General features: G+C 34.3%; 1 protein-coding gene and 1 pseudogene across 14 annotated transcripts in view; one reads left to right on the forward strand and one right to left on the reverse strand.

The window, feature by feature from the left end:
* Positions 1 to 26,660, forward strand: part of ORC3 (origin recognition complex subunit 3) — a 70,359-nt gene that overhangs the window by 299 nt on the left and 43,400 nt on the right. For 9 of the 13 annotated variants that reach the window (XR_014022160.1, XR_014022161.1, XR_014022162.1 and 6 more), the window contains exons 2-11: positions 3,236 to 3,290; positions 10,104 to 10,201; positions 12,556 to 12,700; positions 15,506 to 15,610; positions 16,570 to 16,721; positions 17,940 to 18,073; positions 20,432 to 20,591; positions 22,130 to 22,243; positions 25,743 to 25,876; positions 26,335 to 26,398. Coding sequence is in view for 10 of the 13 variants with exons in the window: in XM_081295518.1 (XP_081151644.1) it covers positions 3,236 to 3,290; positions 10,104 to 10,201; positions 12,556 to 12,700; positions 15,506 to 15,610; positions 16,570 to 16,721; positions 17,940 to 18,073; positions 20,432 to 20,591; positions 22,130 to 22,243; positions 25,743 to 25,876; positions 26,335 to 26,398 (1,161 nt within the window). In the remaining 3 variants the exon portion in view is untranslated. Of the gene's footprint in view, positions 1 to 3,235; positions 3,291 to 10,103; positions 10,202 to 11,708; positions 11,730 to 12,555; positions 12,701 to 15,505; positions 15,611 to 16,569; positions 16,722 to 17,939; positions 18,074 to 20,431; positions 20,592 to 22,129; positions 22,244 to 25,742; positions 25,877 to 26,334; positions 26,399 to 26,660 lie in introns of those variants that run through there. The other 4 variants (XM_081295521.1, XM_081295525.1, XM_081295527.1 and 1 more) reach the window with 3 other exon arrangements.
* Positions 4,290 to 5,139, reverse strand: LOC308648750 (zinc finger MYND domain-containing protein 19-like; annotated as a pseudogene). The gene has a single exon. The product of its transcript is annotated as a zinc finger MYND domain-containing protein 19-like (transcript).

Raw genomic sequence — 26,660 nt, forward strand, 5'->3', positions numbered from 1 at the left:
ACGAGGTCGCTGATCTGCCTTGCAATGCAGCCAGGGTGGGCTTTTAAGTCCTGATTCGTGGAGGTCGGATGCCCAGAGAATGTGCCCCGTTCTCCCCTACTTTTTTCCTTCATGTTTACTGTTGCGCCAAAGCACTCCGATAGGTACCAAGATACAGAGGTAAACAAATTAGACTTGTTCCTGCACTTAAGAGAGACACTAACAGGCTGATGATCACTTGTGAAAGAAAAAAGTTCTGAGTGAGATGGACGAGAGAGTAGAACCTAATATAGATTGTTAAGGGTTGGCGAAGACTTTTTGGAGAAACTGACACTTTGGCTGAGACCTACAAAAAAATGACTAGAAGTTTGTCAGGCATGGGTTTTGAGGAAGGAGAGCAAAGAGAACATGTTTCTTTGGCGGTGGGGGGAAGGGAGGGCAGGGACTAGACAGCAAAAAATAAAGTATTGTAAAGAAATTGCAAAGTCAGTGTCATCAAAATTGGAGAAAGTAGGAACATTAGGGAAAATGAGATTGGAAAAGTAATGCAGGTGTGAGGGCGGGATCATATAGACCTCCTTCATAAGGTAAACCTAGGTGGTAAGGGTTTGCAAGTCAAAATGTAGTGGGCAAGAAGATAAATCCTGGAGTTGTATTGTCCTATGAAGTATTCACTAGCCACGTGTGGCTAAATTTAAATTTAAAATAATATTTAATTTAAAAATTCAGTTTCTCATTTGTACTAGCCACATTTCAAGCACTTAATAACTGCATGTGACCATGACTACCATGTCAGAACAGATATATGAAGTTTCTGTCATTTTGTTTTTTAACCTCTAAGTACTTTCACTTCTCTGTCCTTATGATGTTTTGTGGCTGTTGCCCTCCTCCTAGATTTCTTCCTTGGTATCTAACACCATCACTTTACTAGCAGTTCAAAGTGATTAACCATATTACTACCATTGCCTGATATTAGAATCCATTCTAAGTACTCTTCCTATCTTGCTTCGTTAAGAGCACCTTTCCTTTACTGTATTGTTCCATATGGAAAGGATGAAATGACAAGCTTGTCATTATACCATATGATTTTTCTAAATATGTGTATTTCTTTTTTTTTAAGAGTTCACAATGCCATATAACAGTAGGCACTATTTTTGTTCCAAACACCAAGACATTTTTTTTCTTTTTTTAGAGAGAGAGAGAGAATTTTAATATTTATTTTTTAGTTTTCGGCGGACACAACATCTTTGTATGTGGTGCTGAGGATCGAACCCGGGCCGCACGCATGCCAGGCGAGCGTGCTACCGCTTGAGCCACATTCCCCAGCCCTAAAAATGTGTATTTCACATAGCTCCACTAGTTGCAAAAATAAGAACATACGGCACAGTTTTAAATTTGAACCTGGAATCCAAATGGCCACTTTATATTTTGCACAGTTATCTCTTACACTATCCTGAGATGACTTTGTAGGTAAATTTCTTTTATTCTTTTTTAAATTTTCCATATAAATGAAATCTTTAAGAAGGTATTTATAAAGTGTGACTTTAGGATTGGTAGGATACACTAGGATCAGTATATTATTACATTAAACCAGTGGTACATAATTCCAATGAATATAGTTATGAAATTGGCAAGAACATTAATTTGCAAACATTCATTCCTTCTAAATACTGACTGCCTAATGTACATGTTAGCACTATTCTAAATATTGAGGAAATAATTATAAATAAAATACAGTCTTTATTCTGAAGATGCTCACTGTTTACTTGGAGAGACACACCCCAAAATAATTGATTTACAGTGAAAGTAATTCAAAACAAAGCCAAATGAAGATGTTAAAGTACAGTGAGATTTAAGGAAAGGAACATTTCTCACTAGGGACTTGGGAAAGGTTTCACAGACAAGGTTAGTTTTGAGTCAAACTTTAGTGGATAAATTAATAAGACTTATTGGTTGAAGAAAGTTGTAGGATAAAATGGTAGTCAGAGTTTTCTATTTGCTTGTCAAAGTTCTAAGTACTTAGAGTTTAGTTAAATAATAAGAACTTCTTTTGTAATGGTAAAGTGCTACTGTTGTACACAGGGTCTTGTGTACATGCTAGGCAAGCACTGTGCCACTGAGCTACATCCCTAGCCCTACTTTCAATTTTCTTGATCTTCATCTTAATGTTATTTCTCCTCTTGTAATAAGGTCTTAGAAGATGCTTTTACTTAAAAGCATTGACTCTTCAGTTGGGCCTGAAGGTGTCTGATGGGTAACTAAAAGGATGAATTGTTAGGAATTACTGCTTTTGTTTTTCTGCCTGCCACCTTTATAATCTTGAACTTTTGGTCATATTCCTACTCAACTCTGTATAGATGTGTTAATCACTTAAGGAGTGTCCATCTGAAAACTGGTAGTACAAGGTCAGTTAGTCCTAAATTTGCCTAAAATCTCTTGGCCCTCTTCAAGACTAAAGACACCAAGATAATAGTGACTAAGATATTTTTATGATTGTTGGACATTTCAGGAAGATTGTCCCACAATGTGACTGCACCCCCTAAGCAGAACCAGTTATCCTGTAACAGCAACTAAGTCTGCCTACAGAATAGAAGCAGTCATTTTTTAATGGAAACCAAATTGCTTCCCCAAGTAATAATGACTCCCCTGGAATCAGCAGAACTTCACAGAACCTGAGATAATGACAAACCAGATCACAGTTTAACCAATACTGCTTAACTGTGCATACTTACTCTTTTATATGGTCTACTGTTTAAACCTGAAGCTCATGTTAGTACCCCAGAAGACCTGGCAGAGGATACTTGCTTCCCCTTGTCTTCCCAGTATGGCTGTAATAAATAAAATTCCTTTCCTTCTTTATTGCTTTTTCCATTTGATTTTTTGGGCAAGTGACCAGATCTCACATATTGGGACTCCCTGAGATAAGGCCCCTGTGACTTAGGACACCAGCAACATAGTCTTAAATTTTATTAAAATGGAAACTTTCTGGAAATCAGTTTCATCAGCTTTTATTTCCTTTGTCTATCAGAGTAGGTCCCAAAGAGTAAACCTAAAGATCTACCAGAGCATTCCATAGGAAGAAGGATAAAGGAATGGATGGTTGTTTTAAGATTTTCCTTCTGTAATTCAGAATGACGTGATGTGATTTCTTAGAACCTGAAATAAACATCTTTTATAAAAAAGCCATAAAATATTTGGTTAATCAGATTTGTCAGTTCTGTGGCTACATTGACTTTATGCTTTTTTCTTTTTTAAGGGCTGTTTTGTGTTTAAACCAAACTTCAAGAAAAGGAAGATCTCTGTGCCAATAGGTAAGGTGTCTTAACATCAAATCTCTTAGTTTTTCTTCCTCCATGTCTTTTTAAACTTTAAGAACTAAATCTAATTGAATTTAGTAATTCTCTTTTCTAAGCTTGACTGACTTAGCCTATTAATTAAAGGTTATTTTTCCTAGGCATTTGTCAAAAGATAAATATGCACCCTAGCGTTCTAATCTAAAAGGGAATGTAAATATATCTTCACGGGGCAAACTGTGAAATACATTTCTCTTGATGACTTCTCTGCCATTGTTTGTTCATGCACAACTTCAGAAATGAAAATTAGCCAGGCTACCACGCCTATAATCCCAGCTGCTTGCCTGAAATCCCAGCAGTTCAGGAGGCTGAGAGAGAAAGATCACAAGCTCAAAACCAGCCTCAGCAATTTAGTGAGGCCATAAGCAATTTAGCAAGACCCTATCTCAAAAAATAAAAAGGGCTGGGGATGTGGCTTAGTGTTCAAGTACCCTTTGGTTAAAATCCCTGGTACCAAAAAAAAAAAAAAAAAGAAAGAAAAATGAGCATCAGTTTATCCTAGGAAAATATTTTGGACTTTGATTAAATAATTAAATAATCAAATCAATTATAAATGCTGATTAGGAATAGATGTCTAATGATAGTAGAAATAATAGAAAATAAAATGATGTGGAAACCAAACAAAAGAAAAAGTCCAAATTTACATTTATTTATTTATTTATTTTTTATTTTTTGAAGATGATTCCACCCTTTACTCTGTCCTTTTGGACACAACTTCGTGCAGGCCACCCTCAGTGGGGACCCCACTGCCCAGGAGAGAAGCTCCACTAATGAGTTTCTAGACTTGTGGCCGACCATTTGCCATTTGAGGCTTACAGCAAATGATCCTATTTGTAGTTTCTAACCCTCCCCTTGCCTCCCCCCCAAAAAAACTGTACATGAGTTTAAAAACATATTAACACATAAATAATGAGAAAGGTCCCGGGGAGCCTCCCCCGTTGTCTCTGCTGGACATTTAACACTGGAGGAGCACTGTCCCCACAGACAGCATGTGTCATGGAGAGACTCATGGTGGCTGTTCTGGGCTTGCCACTGGATTCTTCGGCACCTCCAGGTTCAAGCGCCTGTCTGTCTCTGCTGTGCCCACGGAAGAGCCCGAAGCCACAGGCCCACGTCAGTGGCAGCTCCGCTGCCCGTCAACGCTCCAGCTCAAGCTCGTGCTGGAAGGGACGCTTCCTCTCCCGACAGTGCTTCTTGTGGGCAGGCCAGTCCTTCTGCTGGCACTGGGAGCCACAGTACCGGGCCACCTGGCAGCGCCCACAGATGTTGAACTCCCGGAGCTGCTTCTCAGTCACTGTGCAGGGAGGGTAATGACACTCATAGTAGGTACAGGAGTTCTCCTCTTCTTCTACCACATCCCCATTGGCATTGTAGTACCGGGTCACATTCAGGACAGGGAACTGTTCTTCTATAGGATCCGTGGGAAGCTGCTGGATTGCAAGCCAGTACAAGCTCTGCTCCCTCTGTTTGCTGGAGGTCTCTTCAGCTTTGGGCCGCCAGCCCCGAGGCACCAGCTGCAGGTTGTCCAGGAGGTTGTCCACAGTCACAGCATTGAGGTGCACTACCTGGAAACCGGGAGTGACGCTGCCCCTGTGCCTCTCCCACAACAGTGCATGAAGGAGCCTGCCTGATCCCCTTCCTCGGTTTTTGTCAAAGGCATATGCAAATATCTTAGCACCATTTCCATCTGCATCTACTTCCATTCCGGCCTCAAAGGAGTAGCTCTCCACCAATGGGATGTCTTGTTCATCTATCGATGTGTATTTGGTCTTCCCGGCCGCACGATGCCCAATTTGAAGTCGGTCATGGCCGGGCCGAGGCGAGGCCGCGGCGCTCCGGGTGGGGCGCTCCGGGTGGGTCGGGGTCGGGCCGGCGGGCCCAGGGTGGACCAGGCTGGGCCGCGCTCGGGCCGCCGCCGCCTCGCGCCCGCCGGACCTGCCATGCGCCGCCGCCGCACATTTATTTTCTAGTGAAAATTATATAGGAATTATTCCTGAATTAAAGTATTTCTGAATTAAATATATGAATTAAATATAATTTAAATATATTTCTGAATTAAATTTGAACATTCTTAAAAATTTGACATGATTCATTTTATAAATAAACTTGATAAGATGAAAGAAAAGTCACATGTATGGAACACATAGTAAAGGGCTTAGTAACTACATGGGTATTAAAAAGAATGATGTATGTTCTAATTCAGGGATAAGGGTTGTGCACACCAATACATGTTGAGGGGAAAAAAAAAAAAACATGGTCTGGATTTGTTACAATAATTCTGCCAGATTATGGAAGCACAAGGTTTGGAATAACTGGGACTAGAATTAAAGAAACTTGGAGAATGGTCCTGACCCTAACTAGTTGTATGACCTTTTCATGGCTCTTTTGGCTTTCCCCAGGTCTCTTGTCTATAGAATGAAAGACTAGACTGGCTTGTTAAGAAGTTTTTCTCTTCGCTTTTCATGCCTGTAAAAACTGACATGCAGAAGTTTGTGAGACAATAATATCTGTATTATCAGGAAGTGTCACCAACTCATCCTTATAGTCATGTTCTGAGACTCCCAGACCTCAGTAGCCTGAAGGAGGGGAATAAACTGCAAACATATCTGTTACATATTTTTAGGTGGCCCAGAGTTGCTGCCTCTTATGTTTTTTGTTTGTTTTTTGTTTTTTACCCTTTCTACCAGTTTGTGCTTTCTATCTCATATGCACAGGGGGTCTTGCACTGTTGTTGTTACTCTTTATTCCAACTAGAATTTAATAAATTATTTAGCAGATGGGTTTAAATCGCAGATTCACATAATCATATTATTAAAGCAGTAGATTTTAATCACTTAGAAACACATGTGGGTAAAAAGAGAAAAGACATTAAGAAAAAAAAAAAAAAACCAGCTGAACACTGTGGCACATGCCCGTGATCCCTGTGGCTCAGGAGGTAGGAGGATCGGTGTTCAGAGGTGGCCTCAGCAACTTAACAGGGCCCTAAGCAACTTAGTGAGACCCTGTCTCTAAATAAAATATGAAAAGGGCTGGTGATATGGCTCAGTGATTAAATGCCCCTGACTTCAATCCCTAGTACCTAAGAAACAAAACCCAGATTTTTCTTAAAAGTCTTGGTGGCTTCATAAGGTAGGAGGAGTTGATTAGAAAAGTATAAAAGGAGGGGCTGGGGCTGTAGCTCATTGGTAGAAGCACTTGCTGCACAGGTGTGAGGCACTAGGTTCGATCCTCAGCACTACATAAAAAAATATTGTGGAGTGCTAGGGGTATAGCTCAGTCAGTAGAGTGCTTGCTTGATATGCACAAGTCTTTAGGTTCAATCCCCAGCAACAACAACAACAACAAAGATATTGTGTCCATTTACAACTAAAAAATTTTTTTTTTTAAAAAAGAGGACAAAAGGAAACTATTTGCAGTTATGAAAATGTTCTCTATTTTGAGTTCTATATTTAGGAGTAGTTATATGAGTATATATTGAGCCAGAACTTACCAAGTTGTTAAAATGGGTGTATTTGCAAATTATACCTTAAAAATTATTGAAAAAAGATGCCATCTTCACTTTTTTCATTTATTTCTAGATACCTATTTAATGATCAAGATAATAGGACATCTTCAAATGAATCAGAATGTTAGTGTTAAATACAGAGTGTTCATTGCACTGGTTCTCTTTCGTAGCTGCACATTAGAATTACTTGGGGAGCTTTTTAAATTTAATTAATTTATAATTAAATTATAAATTCACATGTGATTGTAAGAACTAGTAGTGATAATTCTCTTGTACCCTTTATCTGTTTGTTGCCAGTGATCATATCTTATATAACTATAGTACATTTTCACAACCAGAAAACTGATATGGATATAATCCACAGTCCTTATTCAGATTTCAATTTGGAAAAAAATTTAACCCATTAAGTTCCAAGTTTTCAATTCTGCAGATATTTCAGTGAAATTGATAATTTTCAATGTCAACTGAAAACTATAACCTAGAGCTTATTATATAATTTACTATAAATTAAACTTACTATAATTAAAAATAATGATATCATTAATATTATCACCAATGATTCACCTATTTTCTCAAAAGAAGAGAACTCTAAAAACATAAATACTGGGGCTGGGGATGTGGCTCAAGAGGTAGCGCGCTCGCCTGGCATGCGTGTGGCCCGGGCTCAATCCTCAGCACCACATAACTTAAAAAAAAAAATAAATAAATATTAAAATGCTCTCTCTCTCACTCTCTCTCTTTAAAAAAAAATAAATAAAAACATAAATATTAATTTTAAAGATACCTACTCAATAAGTTTTTATAACTATCCTATAAATGGTAGGATGGAACCTAATTGGATTGAAAATACCCATGCCAGATCTCAGCCTAGATCAACTGAATTAGAAGGTCTTGGATTGGGGCCCAGGTATTAGAATTTTTCAAAAGTTTCTCAAAAGCATATGGAGTGTTTATATTCATTATTCAGCACTGTGGAAATTAATCCCAGTGGAAAAATGATGATGTAAATGCAAGCATACCCATGTATTAGTTTTGAATACCATTGTTTAAGGAATTGAACAGCTTGAATGTGTAAAATGGGACTTTACTAAACCATCATGTGATAAGATGTTAATCCTTTAATCTGAGACTAGCTGAAATCTGTACTCAGGAATAAAAATATTGAAATAATGGTCTAATCTGGGGGGTAATGGTAGGTAGAGAATATGACTTATAGTTTCTCGTTAATAGATGAACAAACTGTGATCAAGAGCTTGACACCCTTATAAACGTAGTTCCAAAGAAACTATGCTTTCTCAGTTTTTTTCCCTCCTCCTCTGAAACAATGTAAGGTAATAATGATGGACTTTCTAAGGCTATCTTGTTATGCGGTTTTCTCTCTTAATAGTATTGGTTATTTTGTTTGTTTGCATTTCAGTACTATAACTGTCATTTTAAAGGTGATGACTTGAATGTTTTCTAAGATGTTTGATAAAATCACAACTCAATATTTGTTAAGAACTGAATCTGCTACAATTAGAAGGAAAGTTCCTTAATATGAAAGGAACTTTCAATCAACTATCAATTAACTTTGGAACTTGATGTTAGAATATGAGTGATAGGAATTTATTTATTTAGTTAGTTAATATTTATTTTTTAGTTCTGATTGGACAAAATACCTTTGTTTTATTTATTTATTTTATGTGGTGCTGAGGATCAAACCCAGGGCCTCGAATGAGCTAGGCAAGTCCTCTATCGCTGAGCCACACCCCAGCCCGAGTGGTAGAAATTTAATACCATTAAAACTTTCACTTTTGTGATAAAATATCTACCCTTAAGCAACAAGAAATATGAAGGAATATAGAAAACTATAAAGATTGTAAAATATTTGAATAAGGAAGAGATATATGATGCTTTTGGGTGTGAATTTTTAAAAACATCTTAAACATGTTATTTCTCAAATCAGTCTATAAATTTGATATTATTTAGTCAAAATTCAGTGTAATTGTTTTTGAGAAGTGGTAAAATTGCTATAAATTAATTTGATGGGGCAGCCTAAGCTTTTAAATTTTTTTGAAGAATAACATTGTTTGGTGGCAATGTGAGAAAGACCTAGATGTAGTCAGTACTAAAATGTCCTAACATACAAATAGTGGCAGTAATTTAAACAGTTCAGAATTGGTATAGAAATAGAATTGCATTCAGTAGAACCAAAGATGAAGTTCAAAAGTAGTTTAAAGTATATAGAAATATTTAGACTAAAAGGGTATCTCACATCAGTGAGAGAAAGGATGATTCATGGAGTGAATAAATCTGTTTTTTTTTTTCAAACTGGTCATAATGCACAGGTTAGTTATGAAATTGATTTAGTGGGCCGTGAAACAGAAAAGAAAATGTTTGCTATTACATAAGAATAAAATTGTTCTGTGGAACTTTTCTTTTGTTTCTATTATGCATATGTGTATCAGATTATAATATAAAATGTATTCCTTAATGTGGATAGTGGTTTTAGAGAGTTTGAAAGCCATTGCAATAAAAGGTATTTTGACATTGGAGGAAAGTATATAAAATAATACAGAAAGACTAAAAGAAAGGCTGGACTAAACTGTCAATAGAATAAAAAATAAGAATATTAATAGGAAGAGTCATTTAATAGATATTTCAAAGCAAACATGTGAAAGTAAAATATATGAGATTGTAGGATAAAAACAAAAATTAATATTAATTGTATATACCTCAGGCCAAAAACCATTAAATAAAACTGTTAGAAATTCAAAAGTAATGGAGAAATACAATTTAAAATTAAAGATATTGTTGCTGGGTGTCATGACATATGCCTGTAATCCCAATGGCTCTGGAGGCTGAGTCGGGAGGACTAGTTCAAAGCTATCCTCAGCAAAAGTGAGGCACTAAGCAATTCAGTGAGAACCTGTCTAAACAAAATACAGAATAGGACTGGGGATGTAACTCAGTGATTGAGTGCCCCTGAGTTCAATCCCAGGTATAAACCCCCCTCCCCCAAAATAAAGATATTGTTAATCTTAAAGATATATTAACACAAAAATAAGATATATAAACAAAATTAAATACAATGAATAGGGAATATTTCTTATTTCAAATATATGTGTCTATATATAGATATACAGATATATATCTCATAGATGTAGATTTACACTGGTGCATAAAGCAAAAAAATTCCACCTCAGTCACTTACTGTGGCTTTGCACACAGTTTCTAACTTTACTGTATTAGAAAAGAAACCAACTTACTTCTTTCTGTGTTTTTAGAGGACTATTTTAATAAAGGCAAAAATGAGTCTGAGGACAGCAAGCTTCGATTCGAAACTTATCACTTGATGTGGGAACAGATGAAATGTGAAACTGAGGTGAATGCTTTTTTGTTAACATTTCTCTTAGTACTGTAAATCCCATGTTTGTTGCTTCCCATCCTTCCACCAATTTATGAGTATTAATGAAATACAGGAAATATTGGTCAATAATCTTCATAAACTAGGAAAAAAAACCTCCTCATGTTCCAAATATCAGGCATAGCTTTAGGTATTGGAGCATGATAGCTGGTAAGGCAAGGAGCTTTCAGGTGGTGGCACTCTTATCCATTCATTTAGCAAGTTACACAGGTGTTAAATTAAGCTGTTTCTAAACTCCATCACTCCTTTATTTTTATATCATTACCAAGCTCTTTATATTACAGCTCCGAACAAAGCATTTCTCCAGTGTAGCAAGTTGGTAGCTCTAGGGCCAACATCTTAAGCTAATGACTTGTTCTGTTTGACCAACATGTTGTTACACAAACAGTTGAATGCTTTGGAGAGAGCTATGAACTTCCATCTTGTTACTGCTTTCTACCAATCTTTATTGCTTTTCACCTAGTAGCTTTGCTTGTTTGTATGTTCCATGTAATCCTTAAAGATATTTGACTTTGTGGTTTACAGTTTAAGCCTTTTTCCTTTTTAAACTGGATTGTCAAAACTTCCCCCATTGGTGTCCCTAACTGATGTCAAATCTTTCAGATTTGTTGTAAGTTCTTTTGGCCCTCAAACAATCCTATGCCAGTCTACTGGAGTTTTTCATACAGCACCTTTGCCAGTACAGCCTCCCTGATTCTTTTTTTTTCCTTTTTAATTAATGCATGACAGTAGTCTACTTTGAAGTATTTATTATACAAACATTGAATATATCTTATTCTAATTATCTAATTAGTATTCCAGTCTTATGGATGTACATGATGTTGAGATTCACTGTGGTATATTCATTTGTGTACATAGGAAAGTTACATTAGATTCATTCCAGTGTCTTTCCTATTCCAATCCCCTTCCCTGATTCTTCATCTGGCATTCACAGTGCTACCAGATTAACCCTCTGAGCATTCCTTCAGTAGCATACAGGATAAAATTAAAATCTTTTTTTAATATTTATTTTTTAGTTATAGGTAGGCACAATATTTTGTTTTTATTTGGTGCTGAGGATCGAACCCAGTGCCTCCTGCATGCTAGGCAAGCACTCTACCTCTGAGCCACAACTCAGCCCATAAAATCCAAATCTTTAAACATCATATAGATTTGTTATTGGTCTAGACTCTTACATTTTGTCCATTTTCCTTTTTTTAGCACTTCTTATGTTTTTTATGCTTAGCTATATCTGTGGTTCTCCAGATGTTGAGTGCTTTCTTCCTTCCTTGCATCCCTAAGTACTCATTCCTTCTAACTTTCCTTTGTCTCCTTTGTCTCCTGTCTCTCCTCTGTCATCTGCTAATGGCTTAATTCAAATTTATTACCTTCTCAGCTTACATTAGATGCTTCTGCTCTTATCAATTGTTGTGTGTTTTAGTTGCAAGTTTTCTTGTCTAATTTCTTCTTTTTTTTTTTTAGGATAAAGAATGCTTTCATTCATAAGGTGATAAATAAATATTTAATGAATAAATTAGAGGAATTTTAAAAATGGGGAATTCAAAGCACTAATCACTAGCGATTTAACTTTTATTTATCTATATTTCAATCATTTTGGTCATTTTTTATGTAATATTTGAATTGAATCATTGATAATTTTCCTTCTAAAATCAGTGAGGAAGATCAAAATAGGGCACCCCAAAATATTCTTCTTTATCATATTTTCTGATGGTTATTCCAAGAGGTTCAGACATGGGAATGGCTCTGAAAATCTGCTTTGTAAAAATAAATTTATATCTGTCTACATTAGTGAAGTAAACTATGAATTCAGGCAGATGCTTTTCTCTCTGACACCTCCCATCTCCCTAGGAAAGATCTTTTCTCTGGAAGGAGAGATTTGGAATCTGACACCTAGCCCAGCCAGAAATTACCACAGGTGGCCTTCTAATGACTGTTATCTGTGTAATGATAAAATAAGGTTACCTATATAATCTTTCTTTGGTGCATTTTCTTCCCACCTTTTATAACATGTTGCCACTGCCCCCATACTCATACCCTCAGCAGGCCCAAGCCCCTATTTCTTTCTGTATCTCAAAATGAAATTTAAGCTTCAACCATCTTGCCTTTTAGTCTCATACTTTGTGTGACTCATGGTATGTTAATACCTTTATATGCTTTATTCTTCCTCTTAATCTATTGTTAGTTTATTTCATAGACTAAAATTTTTGAACATTCAAAGGGAAAAGAAAATTAGAATATCCCAACACCAGGAAAGACACCTCAGATTACTACTCAGAATAATGATTCATAAAATTTCTTTATTTTCTTTGTAGCGACTACAGGAAGAATTAAATAAAAATCTGTTTGACAGTCTAATTGAATTTCTGCAAAAATCTCATACTGGATTTAAGAAGAATTCAGGAGACTGGGGACATCAAATAAAACATAGAGAAATTCCAGTTGCTGCTCTTGTTCTTGGTATGTATGTTCCTCTGTTTGTTCATACATGTATGTATTTTTTTAATTGGTTGTATTGTTGAGAATAATGGGGACTAACTTGTTCTAATAAAGACCTTTTATGTCTTTTCTTTATAAAATTAAACATACTATAGTTTGCATACTTTTAAAACCAATAAAACTTCATAATACTGATCATAGCACTGAAAATTAAAAGAAATTGATTCAGCTAGTGCTCTTTTCAACTTTTTGTCACAAGGGAAACTATTTGTTTTATTCTTTTTTTCTTATACATGTTATGGGAGCATATGAGATTTGGATTTGGTAATAAACGACCAGTGTATTAGTAGATAAGATTATTGTACCTTTTTTAAAAACCATATCTGGAGTGAGATTATAACATTCCATGTTCTTAGTTTTTCAATGTCAGATTGTTGAATTATTTTTATATTAATTGCCTAGGAAGAGATTTGGATGGCTTGTGTATAAACTGCTTACAAATTGCCTGCTGTAAATTTCTTAAATATTTATCACTATATCTCATCTCTGTTAAACATCTTTTTGAACATTTCCCCTTTTTTTCGATGCTGGAGGTTGAACCTGGGACCTCATGTATGCTGAGTGCATGTTTTACCACTGATCTACACCCATATCCCTGCAAATTTCTCTCTCCTTTTGAAAATAAAGTAGAATTTATTTGGGTTTTAAATATGCTTTTCATTTCACTTCCAATTTGTTTATTTAAGGTTTGTTATACTAATAGGCTTTAATAAAAGAAGTTAATTCTCTTGTTTAATACTTCTTCTAATACTCTTCATTACTCAAATCTTATTCCTGATATTGAGGACAGTATTTCTTACATGGTGATGTCATTACAAATAACCATAAGAGGATCCAGATTTTTGTTCTTTTAGATCTGGGATGAGGCCTGAAATCCTGCATTTCTAACAGGTTTCCAGATGATGCCATACTGCTGATCTCAAGACCACCCTGAGTAATAAGACTTAATGGAGTGATTTTTATAATGCTGTGGACCAGCATTCCAGAACAGCCTGCTGTCTAATTTTAAACACCTTTCATTTATGGATGAGAAACTTTGACTAGTGATGACTACTTGTTCTATTAAATGCTTTGTTTTTCTACTGCCAGGTTACAGCATTAGAGATGTTACAACAATTAGAGATGGAGAAAGGAGGCACAGTCAAGAGGGATAGCCTGAAAGCTTGCTGTGAGAGATTTAAAGCCCTGCCAAAAAAGAGAAAAGCTAATGGAAATTGCATTTTTCAAAATCATGGTTTGAGGAGAACATTTTTCCAGTTAAAGACATTGTTAATTATCCTATTTGCAATAGACAGGTTCATTGTTTTAAGAAACATAATGTTATATAGAGCTCATAAAGTTAGTTAGTGAAAGACAGGATGAGCCAGTGTTTAACTGAACTCCCAAATATGTCCAGACATGCAGTATTACAATCAAAGACTATGATGAATGCTAGAAACATTATGATACCATAAAATAATTCTGCACTCAAAGAGTGGTTAGGTACAGTTGCACATACTCTGTTTTCAAAAAGGTACATATAGCGATTTAAAAAAAATAGTCTGGAAAAAAATTCAAAAAAGTTAAAAAATAATATTCTTATGTTTTGACTTTTGGCAGGGGTAGTGCTTATTGCTGGCATGAATGATTCTGAAATTTTTCTTTCTAAGCAGTGGAAGTACTACCACAGTTCGAAAATGTGTGCTGCTGATGTCTGCCCAAGTAGAAGGGACTTTCTAGAAATCAGATTGTTAGGCAAGATGTCAATTAATAGAATTATTTTCCAAAGTGGTAGGGAAATTTCCACCCAGTTCTTTACTATGCACTAAAATTGACTAGCAGGAATGAGAACGGAGAGTTTGGTAAATATCAAAATCATATAGTTTTAATTTATTTTTAGGCTCGACCCCCAAGAATTAGCTTAGCACAGACTTTTTCTATTTATCTAGTACTATGATTGCTAATAGAATTATAGTTAGATTCTCCTTAGTTGTTAAATCAGGGACATAATAAGGCTGGATTCCGTAGCCCCTTGAGTTTGATTAAAGAGATCTTTATGAATTTGACTAAGTAATGAAATTATTCCTAAAGATATTTTCAAAGGTTGACTACATATCTGTAGTGATTTTTTAAAAGAGGAATTGTGATAAATATTTTTTGAACAAAAAACATCTGTTACAAAGCTGTGTAGCTTCCTAATACTGTGACAATATTGAGATAATTTATAAGGAAGAAAAGTTTATTTTGGCTCGTGGTTTCAGAGGTTTCAGTCTGTGGTCACTTGGCTTGTTGCTGGGCTCATGCTGAGGCAGTACATTTTGATGGGGAGCACGTAGTGGCACAAAGCTAACTTCATGTTGGCTTGAAGCAGACAGAAATGGGGCCAGGGTCCCAACCTTCCTTTCAAGGGTATCACCCCAGTGATCTAACATCCTTCCATTAGACCCCCACCTTCTAAAGGTTCCATGACCTCTCAGTAATTGCCACAGCTAGAGACTAAGCTTTTAATACAGAGATGAGCCTTTGGAGGACTTTCAGGATCTGTAAAGCTTCATTGTGGTATGAACATTTAGGTAATCTATTAATGGCTATTTCTTCATTTATGTGGTATATTTTCTTGGTTTCTATTATGAATCCTGTTTTTAAAATGTTTCACTTAGCAGTTTGCTTGATGCATGAAATAACTTTTGTTGTAAAAGCATTACTAAAAAATAAATATTAAAAAATTCTCTCAAAAAAAAAGCATTACTAAAAATGATGGTATAATATTGATGTATTACTCCACAGGTGTGAATGTTACAGATCATGATTTAATATTCAGAAGCTTAACAGAGGCCCTCCAGAATAATGTCACACCATATGTAGTCTCATTGCAAGCTAAAGATTGTCCAGGTAAAATGTAAATGCCATGATACCCTGGGGAAGTGTTAACAGAATTCTTCTGTTCTTCTCTTTCTCTTTTTGGCTTTCTTAATCCATTTTTATTTGTGGAAAGAGCATAGTCAGGCTGAGTTTTAGTGGCTCTCAAAGTAATCTTGACTAATGCAGTATTCTTTGCCAAATTTGCTTCCTTTTTTCTGGCTCCATTCCTGCCATATCAGCTTCACTGCCAATGCATTTTGCAAGATGTGTTCCTTAACCCAGTGAAAGTTTTAATAAATGGAAAGGTGTGAAACAGGAAACTAGAAGTTAGAAAATGGGAAGCTCTTAGACCAATAGAGAGTAGATTCCATAAGCTCATATTTACAGTCATAAATTATCTTATTTTTCGCACTTTAAAAGGCCAACATTAGTTTAAAAAAAAAAAAGTTTATTGGCAGAGCCATCAAACCATAAAGGTTATGTACACTAATACAGTAAATTCTGTTTGGATTTGGATTGATACAATACTTTTGTGTGTGTATTACTTTCATAATCATAAATTGATTAGAATTAAGTAAAAGCCCTAAAAATATATTTTAAAATTATTATAAAGGAAGATTTGTAATGAGTAGGATAATTCATGTAAATAATACTTTTGATCTATTTTTAGAGACTTTGAAATCCTTTTTTTGTCCATTGTACCTTAAATGTATACTATTTCTAAAATAATTTGTAGTTTCCATGTTTATTCATTTTACTTAGGTAACATTTTTATCATAGATGATTCATATAAACTTTGGTATGCTCTTAGTATGAACTAATGTAATTTAAGTATTAGTGCTAAAGAGCATTAATAGTTAATATGTTAAATGTTATCTGTATTGATGCTAAGTATAGAAAAATGCATTCTACTGAAATAATAAGTGGAAGAAGAAGTCTCAAGGGCTTTCATTTTAAAAGGAAATAAGCTTTCTTTTTGTGTTTTACAGATATGAAACATTTTTTGCAAAAGTTGATCTCACAATTGATGGCCTGCTGTGTAGATGCAAAACCCAAAGAGAAGGAAAGTATTCAGGTCACCCAGAAAATGACACATTGTTCAATGGATTCACTTTCTAGCTGGTATATGACTGTCACACAGGTAACATACACCAATGATTCTCTTCCACAGTGTTGACACATGATTGATGGAGCCTGGAATTATATTAAACATACAATTTTTTGTTCTAATAAACAGCACAAGGTGCCAATTTAGTAGAAGCTTTTTATTTTTCCTAAGGCTACTAGAATTTAATTAAAAGTGTTCTTTTATTAATGTGTAGCCTAATTCTTGATAAGTGGTTAAGTTTTTACAAGGACCTTGTATTTGTGGAAAAATATATTCTAGTGGCAAAAAGATAGCATCAGGAGTTGATTCTTTGTATCTCTAACAGTGGCTGTAACTTTAATATATTACCTCTTAAGATCCTTGCATTTACTTCTGCGCAGTAGAACCATGCTGCCAGTTGCCACTGTCAACGTGATCCTATAAGGAATGATCATATATTATTTTTCTAAGAATGTAATTTGTTCCATGCTCAGAGGTCTTAACAATATAGGTGATTCCTTGGCAACTGTGCTATAAAACCACAGCCTTAATTTCTAATGCTTTTTACCAGATATGGACAAAAAAGTATTGTGGTGACATTTTCTAGTCAACGTTTTTACAGAAATCATTACAAGCTTCATTTTAACTTATATAGGGACTAGTTCTTATGCTTACTATATAATACCTTAATTGTATTAATTGGTTATACAATTAATTGGTTCCTCAATTTTGGATTTTTGATAAACAAACATAAATTATGTCTGATATACTCAAAAGATTGGGATTGAACCAGATATTTAGGATCCTTTTCAAGCTTGACATTTCATAGTAACAGAGTAGCAAATAGTGCTTTTCATTATGCTTTTTAATTAAAAGACACTAATTCTTACCTTAAGCAAAGCAAAATATAACTATACCCACAAAAAAGTCAATTTTGTAGAAAATTTTCTCTTCCCATGATTTTTCTGTCATTTTCCTAGCAGCAAATATAAATATCTATAACTCATATGAAATATTTATATTTCATATGAGTTATAGATATTTCATATGAGTTATAGATCTTACCAAGCCTTTTTCTTCTTGGTTATTATTCCCATGTCAGACAAAGATTCTGCTAGTAACTATTGAAAGGAATTGCTATTTACCTACGGAGCAGGGGGTGGGAACACTGTCTGTGAAATATGAAGAGAGATTTATCAACATGTGGCATTATAGCATTGTTTGGGTGGTAAGGCTTACTTTTAATTACTTCTTTCCATAATGGCTTGAAAGAAGACACACCCAAAAATATCAGGCAAAAAGAGGACAACTTCTAGCAAGTGGCAGTCTCCTCCTGTTGTGCTTATCTTAAAGGACATGGAAAGCTTCACCACAAAAATACTCCAAGACTTCATAATTATCAGCAGGTAGATGGTATATCACTTAGCTTTGGGGTAAATTTCTCTTTAAGAAAGCAATAGGGGGCTGGGGATGTGGCTCAAGCGGTAGCGTGCTCGCCTGGCATGCGTGCGGCCCGAGTTCGATCCTCAGCACCACATACCAACAAAGATGTTGTGTCCGCCGAGAACTAAAAAATAAATATTAAAAATTCTCTCTCTCTCTCTCTCTCTCCTCTCTCACTCTCTTTTTTTTAAAAAAAGCAATACTTTTAACATAATCTCCATTTAAAAAGACCAATTTAATGAAATTCATAGTGATTTCAAGTTTGTATAATTGAATGTTCAAAGACCTCATACCAGATTTGTCATTTGCTTTTTTACCCCAGTGAGAATCAAAGACAAATTTAGTCTGTTATTAATTATCATGATAAGGTAGTTTAAAGTGTAGTTTGTCTTATCAAGGTTGTCTGTCTCTTATTTGTCCATTAAATGGATAAACTATTGCAGACTGATATTTTATCGGGCTTTATTTTCTGTTACCTATCTTTAGAGGCTCTGAGTTACATATAGCTTTACTGACCAAGACTTGTTTTCTAAGTCATCATATATTTATGTAATATTTCTAGTAAGAAACCACTTTTGTGATTGGATTAATCAGGTTTTCATCACTGTGACCAAAATACCTGTCATGAACAACTTAGAGAAGGAAATTTATTTTGGGCTCATGGTTTAAGAGGTTCATACATTCAGTTCATGATTGGCTGACTCCATTCCTCTGGGTCCAATGTAAGGCAGAACAGAATGGGAAAGGGCATGGTGGAAGAAAGCTGCCAGGAAATACAGAGAGAGGGGCTAGGAACAAGATTTAGTTCATGCCCCCATTGATCCACCTGATTTGGCACCCCACCCCTGCCTACTTTTACCAAACCCAGTAGTTCTTTTAAGTTAGTCATCAATCAGATGGATTAATCCACTAATGAGGTTATAGCTCTAATAATCTAATCATTTCACCTCTGAACATTATTTTGTTGCTTAACTAATGAGGTTTTTAGGGGACATTAAATATCCAAACTATAAAAGTAGTGTCATTGAATCTTCAAGGTAATCCTGTGAGACCAAGAATTAAGGTAACTAATATAACTTAAAACCATTTGACATGTATTTCTCATAGTATCCTTTTTAGGATATAATTACTTTGGTGTTTTCTATATGTCAACTTTTCTTCATAGTTATACCTATAATTGTCTAAAGCTATATTGAATTATAATTTACTAACATATTAAGGATTCTTATTTTGATAGTATGTTCGTCCCCCATTGATCCTAAGAGTTTACAGTCCACGACTTTTCTTTAGTGCATTTTATTTTTTTGCATTGCTGGGGTTTGAACTCAAGGCCTCATGCATGCTAGGCAAGTGTTCTATCACTGAGCTGCATGCATTCTTTGGCCCTTGACCTAGGACTTTTCTTAATGCTAACACTGTGTTTACCATGCTGGGCAAGTACACAGTACAGCATAGTGACCAAAAAAAAAAAAAAAAAATACTAGTTTTTATAGCTTACACCTGGAACCACATTAGCCATCAAAAATAAAGAAAATTTATGATAATAAGAGTTGAGGTACTTTACTCCTATGAAAATAGAACTGCATGCATCTAGAATACTATAAAGCAGGACTAACAGGAAGAGTGGGCAGAATCATCAGCCACGATACACAGGGCTTTGACTTGTAGTAGCCCTCAAAAATAGTGCCTTTTTTACTCTGGAGAAGTCATTTGTGTTCATTCCGGTAATGCTAAGAATATATTATATTTGGTTTGCTTGAGAATTTAAGAATGAGAGGAAGGAATGGAACATTTTTTAGTAATGTCCATTAAAAAGTGTGTAAGAAACATCTTTTAACTATTAGCTATAATGGCTGGGTAACTGTCTTTTTTAAGTGTCCAAATATAGAATAAGCTACCTGGAAATTACTGAGCTTCATGTGAGTGAACTCTGAAAACAGACTGTGTGGCCAACAGTGAGAAAGACTGTAGGTGAAGCTGAAACTTCACGTGAAAAGATAAATTGAATAGTCCCTAGTACATTTTCAATTAATTTACATTTTATAACCTTAGTGGGAAGTACTTGATCTTTCCAGATCTTGGTGACCTTATTTATAAAATGAAAGCATTCATTAATAGATTGATTCAGAGTTATACTGTCTAGAAAAGAACCTTTTGTATTACTTTTAACAAGAGAATGAATGACATAGAAAATTTTAATATTTAGAATGATACTCATTAGAAATGTCTTTAAAGTAGGCATTAAAATAAAGCTAGTCTTATCTTGCAATGTGTTAAATATATTTGCTAAAGAAATTTCATTTTTATATTTTGAAAATTAGTCAACATCTGCATGAATTTCCACTAATACTCATTTTTGGAATCGCCACATCTCCTATTATCATCCACCGATTGCTTCCTCACGCAGTATCATCTCTATTATGTATAGAACTATTCCAGTCTTTGCCCTGCAAAGAGCACCTGACGACAGTACTTGATAAGGTAAAAAGAAAAAGTTTTACCAGTGACATAGGGTAAAAGGAAAACCTCAGGAATAATTGTGTATGTAAATGATAAATCTCTAAATCTCTTTATATACTTTATACAGCATATATCTTTATGTATTTTAATATTTTATTTAATGATTTTATAATTTTATACTGATATTTGAATAGAATTGCCTGTTCAGATAAAATACAAGCTTTATGAAATGAGTGATCATATCTATCTGTGCATTTATATCTCTTACCTATTATTACTCTGGAAAATTGTAGGCTTTTAAAAATAAATGTTTACAGACCGTGTAGACTTCCTACTAACAATACCAGTATGTTTTGATTTTACCTTTTTGAAAAATGATTTGAAGTGGTTAGTGGACTCTTTTCTGATTGTCATGTTACTCTTGAGAATAGATAAATGCTAGAACTTTCTCAGGCATTAATTTCTAGTATGACTTTTTTTTTGTACTAAGGATTGAGTCCAGAGGCAGTCAACCACTGAGCCATATCCCCAGCCTATTTTTTTTTTTTAATATTTGTTTTTTAGTTTTTCGGTGGACACAACATCTTTGTTGGTATGTGGTGCTGAGGATCGAACCCGGGCCGCACGCTTGCCAGGCAAGCGCGCTACCGCTTGAGCCACATCCCCAGCACCCCCAGCCTATTTTTGTATTTTATTTAGAGATAGGTTCTCATTGAGTTGCTTAGCGCCTCACCAAGTTGCTGAGGCTGGCTTTGAACTCCCCATCCTCCTGCCTCGGCCTCCTGAGCTGTTGGGATTACAGGCTTGCACCACAGAAATATGATTCTTTAGTGTTGACCTTCCACAGATTTTTTTCTAGACTCCTTTAAAATTTGTTTTATGATGCTTGTGACCACCAATCCACTTATTTACTAATTACTTCTATACATTTTTTCATAAAAGTGATGTCCATCTGATTTATTGACACTTTTGGGGAAAATTTTCCAGGTGAAATATTTAATACAGCTTGGCTGTAGCTAAATTCAGTTGGTCTTCTACAACTGAGTTTTTGTTTAAGAAAATATTTTTTTTAAGAAAGGAAGGAAATAAAGAAAAGAAAAGAAAATTAACCACTTAATACAAATTCAGATTTCCATATCTTTAAAATAAAAATGTATTAATTTTGTTTCTTATTCAACAGTACCTAATCTGTTACTCTTCATTAATTTGAATCAGGGATAAAAAAGAAATCTTATCTGGTAACAAGAATTGCCAAAACCTGCAACTTCTTCAGTGGTTTCTGGTATGAGAAAAAGAATTATGTAGATAATAGGCAGTATTTCTAAAAATTAGGAATTAGATGGAGGATGGTGGATATCTTTGGATGTGAGGACATAGTATAAATTGCTTCCTCTCGTCGTTGTTACTGTTGTATAAATTAAAATTTTGATTGATATTCAACCTGAAAAAACTAGCTATTGTCGTTTTCATATTTACTGTGTCATTGTCTTATTATTTACATTTTATGTTTTAAGAGTAAAGACTAATAAGGACTCTTCCATGCCCTTTATCTCTTTCAGCTACTTCTTACAGCTCAGTTTCCCTTTAAAATAAGTGAAAAAGTGTTACAGATTCTAACAAACATTTTTTTGTATCATGATTTCTCAATTCAGAACTTTGTAAAAGGACTTCAGGTAAGACAGTAAATGAGTTAGTAACTCACAATCTGTTTTTTAATAAGTGGAATGTTATTTCAGACTCACTTTATTTAGTGTGGTATGGCTAAATAAATGTCAAAAATCTAGAATACATAAATTTAAGTTATTTTATTCTAGGTTCTACCATTCCTTTGTCACCTTGAAATAAAATGTAGAGGATACATTAGTTAGGATATCAGTAATGCAAAAAAACACTCCTCATTCTAGTGATTCTTAAACATTTAGTGGGTAGAGAGGAAAGGACTTTTTTTTAGAACTTGCTGAATGTTCTCAAAGCTTATAGATTTTCTGCCCAAGAAATGCCATATGGAAGGGATCAACTAACTTTTGTAATAGGCCAGAGAGTAAACATTTTCAGCTTTGCATATCTCATATGGTCACTGCTCCTGCTTCTGCATATTTGTAGTTCCTATGCTATTCAAACATAGATTGTACACTATAGTTTGATATCCTTTGCACATATAGTTATGTGTTTATGTGTGTATTCTTGTTTACTGTGAATGCATTTTCTTTTGGTTTTCATGAATTACTAGAAGTTAATTTTTTAATGTAACATCATATTTACTCAACATAAAAAAGACCCTATTCTCCAGTTGTTTAAAAGTTAATATTATTTCCTGATTTTGGCAAATAACTAAATTATCTTAGCAAATGTGATCATGGTCAAGTTTATTAAGACATAGATGTTGGTAACCTTCAGTGCAAAAGTGCCATATGATAATACTCATCTTTGTGTAGTGCTTTGAAGATCATAAATTATTTCTTTTATGTGTTCTTGCATTACATGAAATACTATAGTGGTTTCTTATGGTTAATACATGTTCTTTTTTTCAACATTAACTATTTAAAGATTATTTTAAATCAAGAAATCATTATTACCTTAGCAATATATGAAATTAAATGATATTGATATAATAACCTCCTAGATTTCTTCTATATTTCATTTCATTCATTTACTCATAAATATATATCAAGAGCCTTTGGTAAGCTAAGCACTGTGCTGATCCCTAGATAAACAGAAGAAAAAGCAGTCTCTGCCTTCAAATTGCACATTTTCTAAAGTGAGGGAGGAGTAAAGCCACAATTATAGTTTTGTATAAAAAGTATTATGAAAGAAACCTGCCTTGGGGGTTCCATAGGAGAATAAAAGCTCTTGGTAGGAGCTGGCCAGGTCAAAATTGGAAGACTATGTCATGCAAAGGCAACAGGAGAAGAAGCTGTTATATTAGAAAACTATTGCAGAAATCTGACAAAATATGACAATCTACACTAATGTGATGACAATGGAACTAGAGAGAAAGAAATATGGGAGGATGAGAGAATCAATAGAATCTTGTCACTAAGCTGATGGTAGGATGTGTAAGAGGAACAAGGTGACACACAGGCTGTAGCTTGGCAGGTGGATTGGAGGTTGGTACCATTAGTTGTACATGTCAATCCAGGGTGAATAGTAGGTTTGTTGTGAGAAAAGGCTGGGATTTTTCTGTTTGTTTTGTTTTGTTTTATTGCATGTGATTAATTTAGGAGTATTGGATATAAAGATTTGGTGCTTGGGAGAAAGATTAGGAGTAAGAATTGGTATTTAGTACTTAACATTAAAAAGTGATGGTTAGGGTCATGTGGTAAGGATGTAGTGTTACTTGGTGTGAGAAAAGAGTAAGGGTAGAACCCTAAGGCAAGCTGACATGTAAGAGCAACAGAAAAGGAGACTAAAAACAAGAAAAGCCAATACAAAGTAGCGTACCAGTGAAGTCAAAAGAAAAAAAAGTTTCAGAAAATGTAAACTGGAGTCTCCAATACCTTTAGAAAGTGAATACAGAAAAGGATTTTAACCAGGTTACTTAATCTCTGGGTCTCTGTTTTCTCACCTGTAAATAAGGCAGTCAGATGCTTTTATAGGTTCCTGATGATTTCCTAAGCACTTCCTTTGTATCAAACACTTAATAATGAAGATTATCTTCAGTTTTGTACATGAAGCAATTGAGGTTTAGGTTAAGCAGCTTCGCCAAAGTCCAGTAGGTAATAAGTGGCAGTGTTTAGGTTCCAGAGTATTTGTCCATTTCCTAATCATCAGTGGAAAATATTTGTAAGTCCTGTGAGTAGGTGCAATAGAGCGTGTAATCATTCTGTATGTGTTTAAGCTCTCTCCCCATTGGGCTGATATATTAACTACCTTGGTAATTGAACAGGTATTGAAAATACTCTTGGACAAAACAGTTAAGTGATATTTGGGGTCTTTTCCTATTTATAGCTGTATTATGATATATGTGCTGTCCTCCCATTCTTCTTCCCAAGCATGTTCCTTATCTTGTTTGGTTTTTATTTTTCTAATGTTTAAAAAGTAGTGTTAACATTGAAACAAACACTGTCACATTAGTATAATTGGAAAAGATAAATTAGTAAAAAAGATGATTAAATTAATATGTTAAAAAATAATTTATCACTTGGCATGAACAGTTACTTTCTGTTTTGAACTTGTTTCTATGTTAGGCTGGCCCTTTGCCTCCTGACAGCCTTTAGAGAATAGGCTATTTTGAAAGATTTGTTTTAGGCGTGACTATTTCTTCCTTGACTCTCTTGGCTCAGAAATTCATCAGTTTACCTAAAAAGGATCAGGTCCAAGATTGCTGATCCATACCAACCAAGTACTTTAAGACTGATATATAACTAAACTAACATGTTAATTTGTTGTGGGTAATGCTATTTTTTCCAGTAATCAGAAAGATTTACTCTTAAGGAACCCCCCCCCCAAAAAAAAATTGTTCTCTCCACTATTTAAGGAACTGTATTCCTAGTAATAAGATTATCTGGAAAAATAATACTTGTCCTGAGAAAATTGTTTAGAATCAGAGTAATGAATATTTGGGTAGTTTTTTAAATTTGTCTTGCAAGAAATGTTAGAATTTGGAAAATTATCTTCCTTCTGGGGAAACCACAACATTCTATTAGAATACTTATATCTAACAGACACTGTGCTGTATTTTTCTCCATGGAATAAAACTGAATTTTCAGAGATAAATTTTCATTATTCTTTTTTATCAGTAGGTACAGTTTTACCATGTGGCATTTTTATTTATTTTAACAGACCAGATTTTATACTAATTTTAGCTTGGTATCATAATTCTTATGAGTATTGAGGCATCTGTTAGATCAAGGTCACACCCCAGTCCCATCCATATCACATTTATAGTCATTGTGAATTGTTTCTGCAGATAGCTAATTATCCATTTATATTAGGTTTTTTTTTAGTTTATATTTCTGAGATTATTATTTTCTGATCTTGTCCACAAAATTGGAGCCTTAAAAATAATAGAAGTATATAGTCATTTATGTGCTGTTTATAGTGTTGTGTTGTTATTAAAAATATTTGTGCCATAAATACTTTTTTAAAGGAAACTTAAAATTAAACAGATATAGGGCAAAAGATTTACTGCCAAAATATAATAAGTATATTTAATCTTAACATTTCTTTCAGCTTTCTCTACTAGAGCATTTTTATTCCCAGCCCCTAAGTGTTCTGTGCTGCAGTCTCCCAGAAGCCAAGAGAAGAATAAATTTTTTATCAGCTCATCAATGTGAAAATATCCGTCGTCTTCCATCATTCAGAAGGTAAAAAGAGAAGTACATGTTTAGCACATCTTATATTAGATTTTGGAAATAAAAGGGACCTTGGATACAGTTGTTTTTGAAGTAAAGAATGGAAAAATAATCTTTATTTTGTTGAGCACAATTTAAAACCATTTTGTTTTTAGTGATGAGGTTTGTTTGTTAGATTAGAAAATTTAGCATAAATCAAAATATTTTTTCAAAGGAACATAATTTTCAGTTACTTTGTAGAAATAATATTTCTTATTTCTGGGTTATGTGACCTTATGATTAGATTCTTAAATGTAGCTGATACGAGAAGTTTTTATCATTAAATCATCACTATCACCTTAAATTATCTTTGAGAAGAAATGAAACAAATATGGCTACCAATCTAGGTAGCTATTATTTTTCCCAATGTTATTAAAATATGTAAAATGTTCAATTTTCTCTTTTTGTGTATTGGATGGAAACATTTTTAGGTATGTGGAAAAGCAAGTTTCAGAAAAGCAAGTTGCACTGTTGACCAATGAGAGATTTTTGAAGGTAGGAATGTGAATGTGTTTCAGTTTCATTCTCCTTCATGAAAAAGAATATGCACATAAATATTTATTGATGTTTAATTTTATTAAATATATTTGTATATCCTATGTTTGTATGATGTTCTAAATATTGGTAGTTAGGAATGTGAATATTAAAGATAATGTAAAATCTCAACTCTGAAAGAAGATTTTTCCTATTAAGATAAAATATTAAGAACATTTGATTTCTCTTCTGTTCTATTTTGGAAGCACTTTTAGATCTACTA

This window comes from Spermophilus citellus, assembly GCF_964194105.1.
Source record: "Spermophilus citellus genome assembly, chromosome: 5".
Taxonomy (NCBI): domain Eukaryota; kingdom Metazoa; phylum Chordata; class Mammalia; order Rodentia; family Sciuridae; genus Spermophilus; species Spermophilus citellus.